We start from the raw sequence: 12622 nt of genomic DNA on the forward strand, positions 1-12622 counted from the left end.
TTAACATGATGAGCCATTGTTAATGGCTGTGCAAGAGTGACAGAGTGTGTAGGAAGAGTGTGTGACGTGATCTCTGGATGTGACTTGTAATAATAATCCTCATTAGCTCTCCCCTTCTTCTCCCCTCCCTTCAAAACCTCCATCAAACCCCCACCTTCATGTCCCTGGTTCTCTCTATTATTAGGGAACAAGTGTGAGGGGGCATCGTCGGGTGCCGTAGACCTGTGATAGCGCATCTCAGAAGCATCCCGCCCTCTGTACATTGTGGGGAAATGAGACGATGACCATCAATTTAATGTCTTAGCTCTCCTGTGTGTTAGAACTTTATTTCACGCACACCCCGCCCTCAACTTTTCAGTACCAATCTCTCAGGCAACATTTCTTTATTGTAATCATTTGACTATCCTGGGTCAAAGCCAAGTCAAAACAGCCTCTACTTTTAGGGGTCATTATACTCCCAGAATATGCTAAGAATGTAAAAGGAGTATAAAAAACATACTCATGAGAATAGAGATCTTTGTTGGGGGCTTTAAGTGTATATGGTGCAAACATCTATGTAGCACTGTAGTGTGACTATCTTATAGGGATGCATGTGTATATTTTACGTTTTAAATCAATTTTATTGAGGTATAATTTACATACAATGAAATGCACTCATTTTAAGGGTGCAATTCCATGATTTTTGACAATTGTGAGGTACAGATATTTTTTATAGAAAAATGAGGTGCAACTTTCAACTCTCTTGCAGTTCATTGGACTGTTGCAGCTTAGAAATTGGAATAAATAGAAAAATATGGACCATATGGGAAAAGATGGGGCCAACCTAAAACAAAGAGGAGTAGTGATTGTGCTGTTTATAGTTCTCACCTGATGTGGAAACCCATATGAGCTTGTTTTTTTATTGTATATGTGCACCTCTTGAAATCATACAGCTTCTCTCAATTGTAGGGAAATATAGATCGGTATCCTACGTATCGTCTGATGGTAGTTTTTCGGAGAGAATTTTTTTTACACAAAATTGAGTAAAATTCATGCTTGTGGAAAAATAATTTACATTCAATTTATAACAGAATTTTATTGATTGTGTTCTCGTTTGGAGTAACTGCAGGGAAAATCACTTGGGCTAACACAAGTGGGATACCATTTACTAGGGATTTAGCTGTAGAAAGAAACTCATTTCAATTTCAGTGGTGACAGCTATTGAGTGAATTTTCCTGTGATATCCTCACAGCAGGAAGTGATATATTGTAACTGTGGTTCCCTTGATTTCCTACACACCCAAGAAATCCAAACTGCAAGGATTGTGCTTTCTAAATGTCTGAATAGCCTAGCTTATGTGGTCAGAGTATTTTTTTTAACATCCAAAGTGGGTAAAATTGTGATTGCAAAAGTGGATATTATGGGTGATGTTCAAAACCTTTGTTTCCTCTTTTTGAAATTGTTTTTCCATTTGTGCTATGATTACACCTGACTTCATGTGAAAGGGTTGTATTGGGACTTGGTATACTTTTATAGAGTGATGTAGGAAATTACAGTTCATTTTGAAAAATGTATTAGCTTACTTTTTAATTTAAACAAAGAAATATGTTTCCTTGATGCAGAGATCAGTTTTGATTACTCGTGATGCTTTCTTCACTGCTTTTTTATTTGATACCAGTTTTTAAAATATGATAAACTATAGCTGCCAGATAGAAAGGAGTAAATAGTGTTAACCTCTTTCAAGAGTACTGGGAAATAGTTGACGAAGAAAGGAAATGTGTTTCATGTGTTACTATTTTATGAACCTCAGAGGCTGTTTGTTGGTGGGGAGGGAGGGTGTAGAGGTGCTCCCTGAGGATGGGAGGTGGGTTCTGTCTGGCCTAGCCCAGGGTCCTGCTGTCTTCCGGACTCATACCCACCCCCCCGGCCCCCAGCACAGCTTCTTACAGATGAGAGAAGAATGGACTGTTGTGATTAAGTGTTGAGGTGAGTCACGCAGCCCCAAAGACTCCCAGACAAAAATGTGTCATACATACACACACCCTCCCCCCCAGTGATTCAGGTTACCTCCAAGCTAATCAGAATTCACGATTGCTTCCCTGATAGTAGAAATGGGAAGGTGTGGCTCAAGTTTGGAACCTTGATTCCCAAGCACAGTGTTATGAAAACAAGCATATTTACAGTTGACTTGAGGCATTCCTTTAGTGGCCCAGTTGCAGGTTGTATTCCACTTACGCCAGCAGAGTCTGATCTTCACTTGGCAAATAGAAATCAGGGTAGGTCAACTGGCGTTTCTGCATGTGGACCTAGTCCTCAGGGGAAGCACTTGATTGCTTCGTGTCACTGTCCTCACTCTACGACAGTGCTGTCCAGAAGTATATGAGCACCACAAATACGAGCCACATGTGTAATTTTAAATTACTTCAGTGACATTAATTTTAGTAATATCTTACTTAACTCATATCCAGAATATCATTTCAACATGTAATCGATAGGGAAATTTATTAATGAAATGTTTTACATTATTTTTTCATACCAAGTCTTTGAAATCCAGTGCAAATTTTACACTCATGGAACTTCTTAATTCTGACTAAGCTGCACTTCAAGTGCAGCTCTGCAAAGCTGGGTTCCATTGAAACCTGCTGTGTTTGAGGTTGAAGTTTTGCACTGTGGAAACTTTCTAAGAGTGTAGCTATAGATAAAACCTTCCAGATCATCAGGTTATTCAAAGACATCTAAATTCTACTTTAAGATTAAATATTTTATGTGATAGTATAAAGAAGATAGGAAAGAAATACATTTTTTTCCTGATATTCAAGGGAAGAAAGTGGTGAATGTTAAAGAGTAGAGAGAAACAACAACCAAAACGTCCACGTGTAACAAATTGAGGCCTGGATGATAATGATGATTACAATTTGAGTGAAGTGTTGGCCGCATTGGCAAGGTCCAGGCCATGTTTAGTTCCAGCGTGAAGATTGCCAAGCCCAATGGTGCAAAGCCAGATGAGTTTGAGTTGGGCATCTCCCAGGTCCTTCTGAAGCTGGAGATGAACTTGTACCTCAAGGCCCAGTTGCGGGAGCTGAACATCACGACCACTGAGGAAATTGAAGTTGGTGGTGGTCGGAAAGCTATCATAATCTTGTTCCCATTCTTCAACTGAAATCTTTCCAGAAAAATCCAGGTCCGCTAGTGTGTGAGTTGGAGAAGAAGTTCAGTGGGAAGCACCTTGTCTTTATCACGCAGAGGAGAATTCTGCCTAAGCCAACTTGCAAAAGCCGTACAAAAGATAAGCAAAAGCATCCCAGGAGCTGCACTCTGACAGCAGTGCACGATGCCATCCTGGAGGACTTGGTTTTCCCAAGTGAGATTGTGGGCAAGAGAATCCGCGTGAAGCTGGTTGGCAGCCAACTCATAAAGGTTCATTTGGATAAAGCACAGCAGAACAATGTGGAACACAAGGTTGGAACATTTTCTGGTGTCTATAAGAAGCTCACGGGCAAGGATATTAATTTTGAATTCCCAGAGTTCAGTTGTAAACAAAAATGACTAAATAAAATATTATTCACAATTAAAAAAGAAAACAATTTGAGTGAAAAATCGTGCGGTAAACTCTTATAGACATCTCATTTGATCCTCACAGCAGTCCTCGGAGGGGGTACTTTCGTGACCCCTTTTGTGATTCCTGTTTCCCAGCGAGGAAACTGAAAGCAAAGTCACACAGTGAGTGTAGCACAGACAGGACCAGCAGGTCTGATACCTGTGCTCCTCGTCAGGCTGCTTGGCTCACTCCCTTACTCTGCTGTGCTCCCTGATTGCTTTGGGCAGATTGGACTTGGAAAAATTATGCAAATGAGGCAGAATTGCAGCTAATTCCTAAAATGTTGCAACTATTCCACTACTCCTTATTCCCTCCCTCAAGTTGCATCACTAATCGGAAAACGGGAAAATGATTGGAGAGGTGTCACCCGTTTTGCCAGCTGTGTCCTGTGGCATTTGTGTCTCAGTGGTGGGACTTGTGAAGGCCACTCGAGCAGAGTTGTGATGGGCCATCATGTGCTGAGATCAGGGCCACAGCAGGAAAGGTTTTTTCCTTAACCAGCTAATCTTGTCATGAGACCCACAAATCCACTTTCATATAATTTCTTCTTTTTGTTTTCGTCTCTTATTTTCAGCACTCAAAAGTGACTCCCTGTTGAAACCTAAGTGCTCGTGTTGACATTGGTGGTGTACTGACCGAGGCTTATATTTCTGTTGTTTCTACAAAGACCAGGCATGGGTCTGCCTTTCACAGATCAGATGTGTGCAGATGTATGTGTTTCTGATTTACCTCTTTATATATCCACTGCATTTCTATTGTGTAGATTCGATGTTTGTGTGGTAGTGTTTGGGAGAACTGGTTCTGTGTGGCTGTGACTGATTGTGCCTTCCTGTCTCTGTTATGCCTCAGCCCTCCTCCCACCCACCTATCGGATTGTTTAATTGGATTGAAAATAGGATCATGTCAAATATGGTTATGTAAATATGTGTTATGGATATTTTGAAAGTCTCTTCTCCTTTCAACTCTTAATTTGTTGAAACTGTTGGTTTTACAATTTTCTATTTACTGTGATTTTTAGCCTTATTGGAAAACTAACTCTGCTTACTTCTTACTGTGTAATGAGCAAGACAATGTGGGAGGAAAAAGTTCCTCAGATGTGACTGAGTTTTAATTAAGTTGCATGTAGGCTTATTGAACAAATGCAACAGTAGGAATATGCTTTTTTATATTTTGTGTACCATTAGTTCTCTTATAGTAGATTGGATAACTTAGGACCATCACCTCAAAACAAAACAGAGCAAAATAACCAAGGACAAACACTGAATTACTTCTGTGTTTGCAAAATTCAGTTTTCTTAGAAAATACTATTATGCACAGGTTTAGGTTTTTAAAGGTTTTAAACTTGACAAAACCTCAAATTTTTATTAAAGTCATGATTTAGCACTACGTTATTGCAAAAGGAGATAGAATTGGCTCTTTATTTTAACGGTTTTTGTTCAGAGACCTGCGTTTCAGGACCTACCTGCCCAGTTTCAGCTCTTTTTCCCCCTTGCCTCTGCTTGTCTCTTTTGCCACCTAACCCAACATCTTCGTCTATAAACTGTGAAATTTCCTTGGCTTTGCTTGTGTCTTTCTGCCTGTCCATCTGATATGTGCTAATCCTCCAGATGCTGAGAAAAACAGACTTTTTTATTATCCCCAAATGTCACATCCTTATCCCATGCTTACTTTTAACAACCCTAATAAACTCATATCATATACTTTTCTGAACCGGGTCAAAATTTAAGAATGTTCTAATACATATAAAATTGTTCAACTATGAATGGTAAAAACACTAAAACAACCAGGCCTGTGACTTTTCAGTTATTCCTTGACTGTGGTCTCCTGCTCTTCCCCTCTGCCGCCCAGGCCTGCCTTCTCCCTGATGGTCAACCTCCTCTCCTTCGGCCTTGAGCTGGTCCCGCTGGCTTGGCAGGCGTCTGCTCAGTCATCTCAGCAGCGTTCTCATGACACTCAGAATCCTGGATGCTGTCCCTGGGCGGCTCCCTCTGAGGCGCCCTTTCGGGGCTGCATGCGGTCTGTCCTCCTCCCCCTGCTCTGAGAAGGGCCTGTTCTCTGCGGCCTTGTTGGGGCTCTCATCACCTCATCACGTCGTACTGTTTGGGTCATCTTTGGGTCCGTCACTACTTTGTGACTCTTCCTTGGTCACAAAAGTGCTTGATGAGGGATTGAGGAGCTGTACAGAGACTCTTGGATGCTTTTTATAAAAAGGCAATTAGAAAAGGACAGCGACTGGGATGTAGAAGAAGTCTCTTATAGAGAGCCTGACAATCTAATGGTGTTTAAAAAAGTAAGGCTTGTCCTGGGTTTGCCGCGTTTCTCTAGTTCTGTTTGGGGAGTGAAGGTGTTTGTGTTGCTTGTACAGTGCTGTGTAATTGCTACATTTTAGCAAACACACACTGTCACCTTTCACCACAGACAGTGTTCTAATATAACTCAATATTCATGGACCCACATCTTTATTGTTTTCACCACTTTTCTGGCTTTTTGGTGACTTGAGAAAAATGATACCATTTTACCTTTAGTGCCTTTCACCTGATACTCTAGCAAATAGAAGATAGATTAGCATACAGGATGGAAATAAATCACTATAGCTCCTAATCCCTTACTGTCCACATTTATGGATGAATAATTAATGCATAGTTTGACTTAACGCTTTTTCTTTTTTACTTGTGGCAAATTAGTGGCTAAGCTGAGAATTAAATCAAATCTTGACTTTTTAAGATTCTCTGATTAATCAAAACTTCCTCTTTATATTTGGCAGGATAGTGATTAGTGACATAATTTGAATTTTGTGGCCCATTAAAATGCTTTTTGGTCCGCTGTGTTAAAAAAAAATGACATTTGTGTTACATCTCAATTTATTCTCTTATGGAAGGTTAGAAGCAGGAAAGCTTTTATGCTGACTAAATCCCCTTTGTTAAAACTGTACATCAGTGACAGTGAGTGTTTCTTAAAGCTGTGATTATTTAAAATGAGTTGAAAACAGTATTTTCTGCTGGGTTTGTGTGTGTGTATATTGAACCAATTAGAAATTGTTTTTACTGTTAAAAATTACAGTAAAAATTTTTTAAGAATTAAAAAGTTATAAAGAGTTTTTATTACTTTTTCTGTTTTCCCAGTACCATGATTAAGAAATGTTTGTTCATAAAATTGACCAAGTTTTTAAAATCATGAAACTAAGACTATATTTTGACAGTTCATTATGTATGTTTTTGCTCATTAGTGTAGCAGCTGCATTCATTTGGAAGCTGTGTGATATGAAGCTGCCACCGGGCTCTGAGGGTGGTAGAAGGTGCCTTACCTGTCCTGGGGGCTGTTAGGAGTCTCATCTCGTAACATCCCTGGGCACTTCCAAGTAAAAGCCAAAGGTCCAGTCTCACAAGCTAATGTGAATTGTTATTAAGGATTTTTAAAAAAAATAAATTTATTTATTTATTTTTGGCTGCGTTGGGTCTTCGTTGCTTTCCCCGGGCTTTCTCTAGTTGCGGTGAGCGGGGGCTACTCTTTGTTGCGGTGCGCGGGCTGCAGTAGCTGCGGCTCGCGGGCTCTAGAGCGCAGGCTCAGTAGTTGTGGCGCATGGGCTTAGTTGCTCCGCGGCATGTGGGATCTTCCCGGACCAGGGCTCAAACCCATGTCCCCTGCGTTGGCAGGCAGATTCTTAACCACTGCGCCAGCAGGGAAGCCCCAAGGATTTTTATTCTTTTATGGCAGCACTATTTGTTCCTTCTTTTACCTTGATTGCCTTCCTTTCTCCATCTATTGCCATTACTTTACTGCAGGTCTTTACAAAAACTTCTCTTGCCCGGAATATTGCAATATTCTTCCAACTGGTTTTCCATTTCCCAATCCCTCCCTTTCTAGTAATTTCTCTATACTGCTTTCTTTCTCGAGTATAAACCTGATTATGTGAATTCTTGTCCAAAATCTTTTTATGGTTCTTTCTGCCTGCAGATCATTGGATTCACTGCTTCTCATGATTTGTCTTTCTTATATCTGAAAATCCTCCCCCTTGGCTTCATCTATCCATAAATGTTCAAGTATGTATTAAATAGCTGTGACGTACCAACTCCTTTAACCAAGATATAAGTTATCCTTTCTGATTCTGAGTGAGTGGAAGAGGAATCTCATTCCCAATTCTTATGCTTCAGTTCTTCATTTCTGTCACTTTTCTTCCATGGTTCCACACTTGCCCTTACTGGGTTGGCTGGTGACCATCTTCTTGTCTATTTATAATATTTTTAGAAGTATGATGTCTGAAGGTTTCCTTATATTCTCTCTGTAGTTATTTATACCCAGTAAATTCTTTGCATTTATCATTGCTACCATTCTCTTTGTTACTTTTTTTTCTTGGAATTTGTCCTTTTGCATATTCTATTAAAACTTTAAGGAACAAGCATTTTATACCAGCATTCAGGCAAACATATGTGTCCTCTTTATACATCTTCTCTTTGTACTTTGTATACTGCATTAATCTGGGCTGAGAAAACTACTCAGTGACTATAATCATGTTTGTACATCATTTTACCATTTATACAGGACTTTTGTATTTGTTCATCTGTTTGAGCTGAACGATCCTGTTAGATGATTGTGATCAATTTATAGCCTAAGAAACGAAAGCTTACAGGGGTCAATGGAGTGGGCTAGCATCTCCCAACTGGGGGATGACTCCTCTACAGGATCATGCTGCCTCCCTTCCCATCCTGTTTTATTTTGTTTTGTTTTGTTTTGTGTTCCTCTGTACTTACTGGTCAAGACTGCAGTTGCTCTGTGTACTGAAATATGCTTTACTGATTTTAATTAGCACTTTGAATTTATTATTTCATTTGACCTCCCCAGGATTTCTGTTAGCTAAGCAGGCCTGGCCTTATTAATACCATTTTATAAATGAGAATAGTGCAGATTACCAGTTTGCCAAACCAGTGATTTAAAGAACAAAAACAAAAGCAAGTCTTCAGACTCATAGCCTATGCTGTTTTCACTGCCCTGTGTGTAAGACATATTGGAAAGTGAAATATGTTTTTATTTTGGGGGATTTCACTGAAACAATTCTCTGGTTGCGTTCTATATTAAAATGTAAAATATTAAAATTAAATGGCAGCTGTTGGTTTAACTTAACATGAGTTTTGTGTGGCATGGCACTACTATGATAAAGGGAATGGATAGAGTCCAGTGATATGCTGTCAGAAATTTGTTACTGGAGGGAGAAATAATACCAAAGGCAAGAAGATGTGTTTTAGGTACAGGATCATTCTGTGTCACTCTCTGGCATTCTGCTTGTCCTGCTCTCAGAGTGATTCTCAGGCCATTCTTAGCCCATGGAGGGAAGACTGTCAGAAGGGGACATCTACACTTGTGACAGTCTCCTTGCCAGTGGCTGCAACGTCCGGAGATATCCAGTAGTTTTGCTTCATAATCCGTACCCATTGTTTAATCAATAACCTGATTGATTGTAGGAACAACAGCCTTTCTACAGAGCATCTTGAGGGTGTATGTTATCCAGCAGCAAGAAGCTATAGTGCTGAGCAGGTAGAAAGTAGAGCATCCGGAATCCCTTGTTATTGTAATGATACTTTACTCCAGAACTTCCCTTTAGTTGTGGAGTCTGCATAAACCACAGTTTGACTATGGTTTTCTATGTAACCTTGCACCTGTTCTTCGCCACGTGGTCCCTGAATGTCTGCATCTGAGTCAGTGTTGATGGAGCTATGGGTGTGGAGTTGTGTCAAGGAGATGATAATGTACACAGGTGGAGGGCTTTAGGTAGCATGTGCCGTGTTATATTTCCTAATTTCTAAATAATACAAGAGGAAAATGTATCACAGGGAAGAGAATGGCATGGTATAGTGAAGAAACAGAAAGTTGGGAGTCAAAAAGTTTGAGTTCCTGCTGTACTGCTGACTTGCTCTCTCATCTAACAAGTTCCTCACTTCTCAAATGTAAAATAAACCTGCTCTCTTGGGGCTGTTGTGAGGATGTAATTAGAGGATATAGATAAGGACTCTTTGTACATGTAAAGTGCTGTTCACGTGTTACTTATTTTAATGAATAGTGATTACTCTATGTCAGGTCCTTTAACAAAAGGTATTTCAATTCTGACCTCCTGTCAACACTGCAGGGCAGGCACTGTCATCTCCATTTGATGGACAGGGATTCTGGGGTGTGGAGAGTCTAGGTGACTCACTCAAGGGCCTACTGAGTGATGACTCTGGACGTAAGCTCCCATTTATTCCTAGCTCTGCTGCCGTGCTGTTATAAGGGGTCAGTGGGAGAGGTGTTAACTTTAACAACAGCTTGCATATTGCTTCCAAGAAATGGAAATGGCACCCTAGATTAGGAATCGGGAGATCCAGATGAGCACTGCATTTCTGTATTAATTTTGGGAAAGTTTCTTAAATGTATTCTATTAAACACCTTTAAAACACTTGGCTATGTTTTTCCTAAGGTATGTGTAAAATGTTTTCTCTTTGTGACTTTATATCAGAATTTTAAAGATTTCCTTTGAAGTGATCAAAATATGTTTTACAAATCCTATTTTAATATTTTGTTCTTTTTATTTTTAGTCATTCGTACACTGGTCAAGACTACAGTACACAGGGAAATGTTGGGAAGGTTTCTTTAGATCAGATCGATTCGGTAAGCATCTCATCCTTTTAAACTTAAACCTTTGTCAATGGAGAAAGCACAGATTTTCTTCAACCAAAGATTATTTTGCGGGTGGGGAGATGGGAGAGAGTGTTGTTTCATTGCTTGCCAGTCATTTTTAAAAGAAATCCCATGTGCTATACATATGACTTTTTTTTTTCATCATAGGAAGACCAAAAAATCAGAAAATTATTTGTAGTCTGATAAAAACAGAATTTAGTCAGTTTTCCAAAGGGGGAATTCTTTTTAAGTGATGACAGCTAAATAGTGTTTATTGTTTATATTTAAATACCATATACATTTAGTAAAGGAGAAATGGAAAATACTAAATATATCCATTTGCTAGGGCTGTTGTAACAAAATACCACAGTCTGGATGCCTTAAACAACAGAAGCTTATTTTCTCACAGTTCTGGAGGCGAGAATTCCATGATGAAGGTATCAGCAAGTTTGGTTTCTCCTGAGGCCTGTCTCCTTGGCTTCTAGGTGGCTGCTCATCCCCGTGTCTCTTCCTCTGCTTAGAAGGGCCCCAGTCACCTTGGACCAGGGCCCCACTCCCATGAGCTCATTTAACCTTGATTACCTCCTTACAGGTCCCAGCTCTAAATACAGCCACATTCTGAGGTCGTGGGGTTAGGACTTGGCATATAAATTTGAGGAGGATACAAAATTTATTCCATGACACTAAGGGTAGGCTCCCATCTTGTGTTGCCACCAGGTTAGTAGGCAGCTCATTTCAGTTTCACTTTGTGGCTCCATAGGAGAATGAAAGAGTGCACACTTTACTATGCTTTTACTTTATAGAATTTCTCTTTAATACATTGTAGAATTTCTGCATTACCCAAAAAAGGGAAACTGAGTCAGCCATAATTAATCTTTGTTTAGACAATTACCAAATTACTTAAAATAAATTAAAAATACACAGGTGAGGTTTTAATGCTTGGAAACAAGAGTTATAATGGTGAGTAGGGGGAGACCCTGAGCTTTTGGAGTCTGGAATGAATAGGTCATCTTCCTATGAAAAATTATAATCAAGTAGAAGTTGTTACTGTGAAAGATGAAGAAGCAGCCTGGTCAGTCAAGGGAGCAAAGTGAGACCTGCCCCTGCTCACGGGCAAAGTTGAACCTGCTGAGGAGCCCGTGAGAGGTGGGAGTTAAGTCTCGGGAGGAGGATACTTGAGGAGGTCAGGGAGAACGCAGTTGAGACCATAGATGAAAAAGGTTTCCTTTTTTTAAAATAAATTTATTTATTTATTTATTTATTTATTTTTGGCTGCATTGGGGTTAGTTGCTGCGGCGAGCAGAGGCTACTCTTTGTTGCGGTGCGCGGGCTTCTCATTGCGGTGGCTTCTCTTGTTGCAGAGCACAGGCTCTAGACTGCGGACTCAGTAGTTGTGGCATGCGGGCTCAGCAGATGTGGCTTGCGGGCTCTAGAGCGCAGGCTCATCAGTTGTGGCGCACAGGCTTAGTTGCTCCGCGGCATGTGGGATCTTCCTGGACCAGGGCTCGAACCCATGTCCCCTGCATTGGCAGGCAGATTCTTGACCGCTGTGCCAACAGGGAAGTCCGAAAAAGGTTTTCTTTTAATTGTTAATTTCTTTAACACATTTATTTGAATTCACACTTTGAGAACCATTTCTCTTATTTTTATGTTTTCCTTTGTATTGGGGTTATTTTAAAAGTTCATCTGTGATTCACCAATTGTACTTTTGAACATTTATCCCAGGAAAATGAAATCTTAGGTTTACATGAAAACCTGTACACTCATTTGTTTGAAATAGCCCCAAACTGGATACAACCCAAATGTCCTTCAATGAGTGAATGGTTAGACAAATGGTGTTACATCCACACCATGGGCTATTGCTCAGCAATAAAAAAAAAAACGAGCTATTGATACCTGCAACAACTTAGATGAATTTTGTGGGAATGCTAAGTAAAAAGCCACTCTCAAAACATTAAACTATATGATTCTATTTGTATAACACTCTTGAAATGACAAAATTATAGAGACGGAGAATGATTAGTGGTTGCCAAGGGTTAGGGAATGGGGGGGGCAGGGTACAGAAGATGGGAGGTTATAAAATGGAAACATGAGGGATCCTTGTGGTGGGGGATGCATGAACCTACACATGTGAAAAAATTACATAAAATTATATACACATGTACACAGAAATGAACACATGAGTGTAACAGAAAATCTAAGACTAGTGTATTGTATCAGTGTCAGTATCTTGGTTGTGATAATATACTACAAATTTGCAGGATATTACCTTTGGGGGATACCAGGTACATGACATCTCTTTGTATTATTTCTTGCAACTGCATAGGAATCTACAGTTATCTCAAAAGAAAATGTTTAGTTAAAAATTATAAAAAGAAAAGAAATAGGTGAAATAAATTT

At 39.8% G+C, this 12622-nt stretch overlaps 1 protein-coding gene and 1 pseudogene across 2 annotated transcripts in view; both read left to right on the forward strand.

The window, feature by feature from the left end:
- The window catches only part of PRIM2 (DNA primase subunit 2), a 291365-nt gene that overhangs the window by 181495 nt on the left and 97248 nt on the right, over positions 1-12622 (forward strand). For both annotated transcript variants that reach the window (XM_036870754.1, XM_036870755.1), the window contains exon 9: positions 10141-10213. In XM_036870754.1, coding sequence (XP_036726649.1) covers positions 10141-10213 — 73 coding nt within the window. The remainder of the gene's footprint in view (positions 1-10140; positions 10214-12622) is intronic.
- On the forward strand, positions 2933-3525 carry LOC118903454 (annotated as a pseudogene).

This window comes from Balaenoptera musculus, chromosome 11 (assembly GCF_009873245.2).
Source record: "Balaenoptera musculus isolate JJ_BM4_2016_0621 chromosome 11, mBalMus1.pri.v3, whole genome shotgun sequence".
NCBI lineage: Eukaryota > Metazoa > Chordata > Mammalia > Artiodactyla > Balaenopteridae > Balaenoptera > Balaenoptera musculus.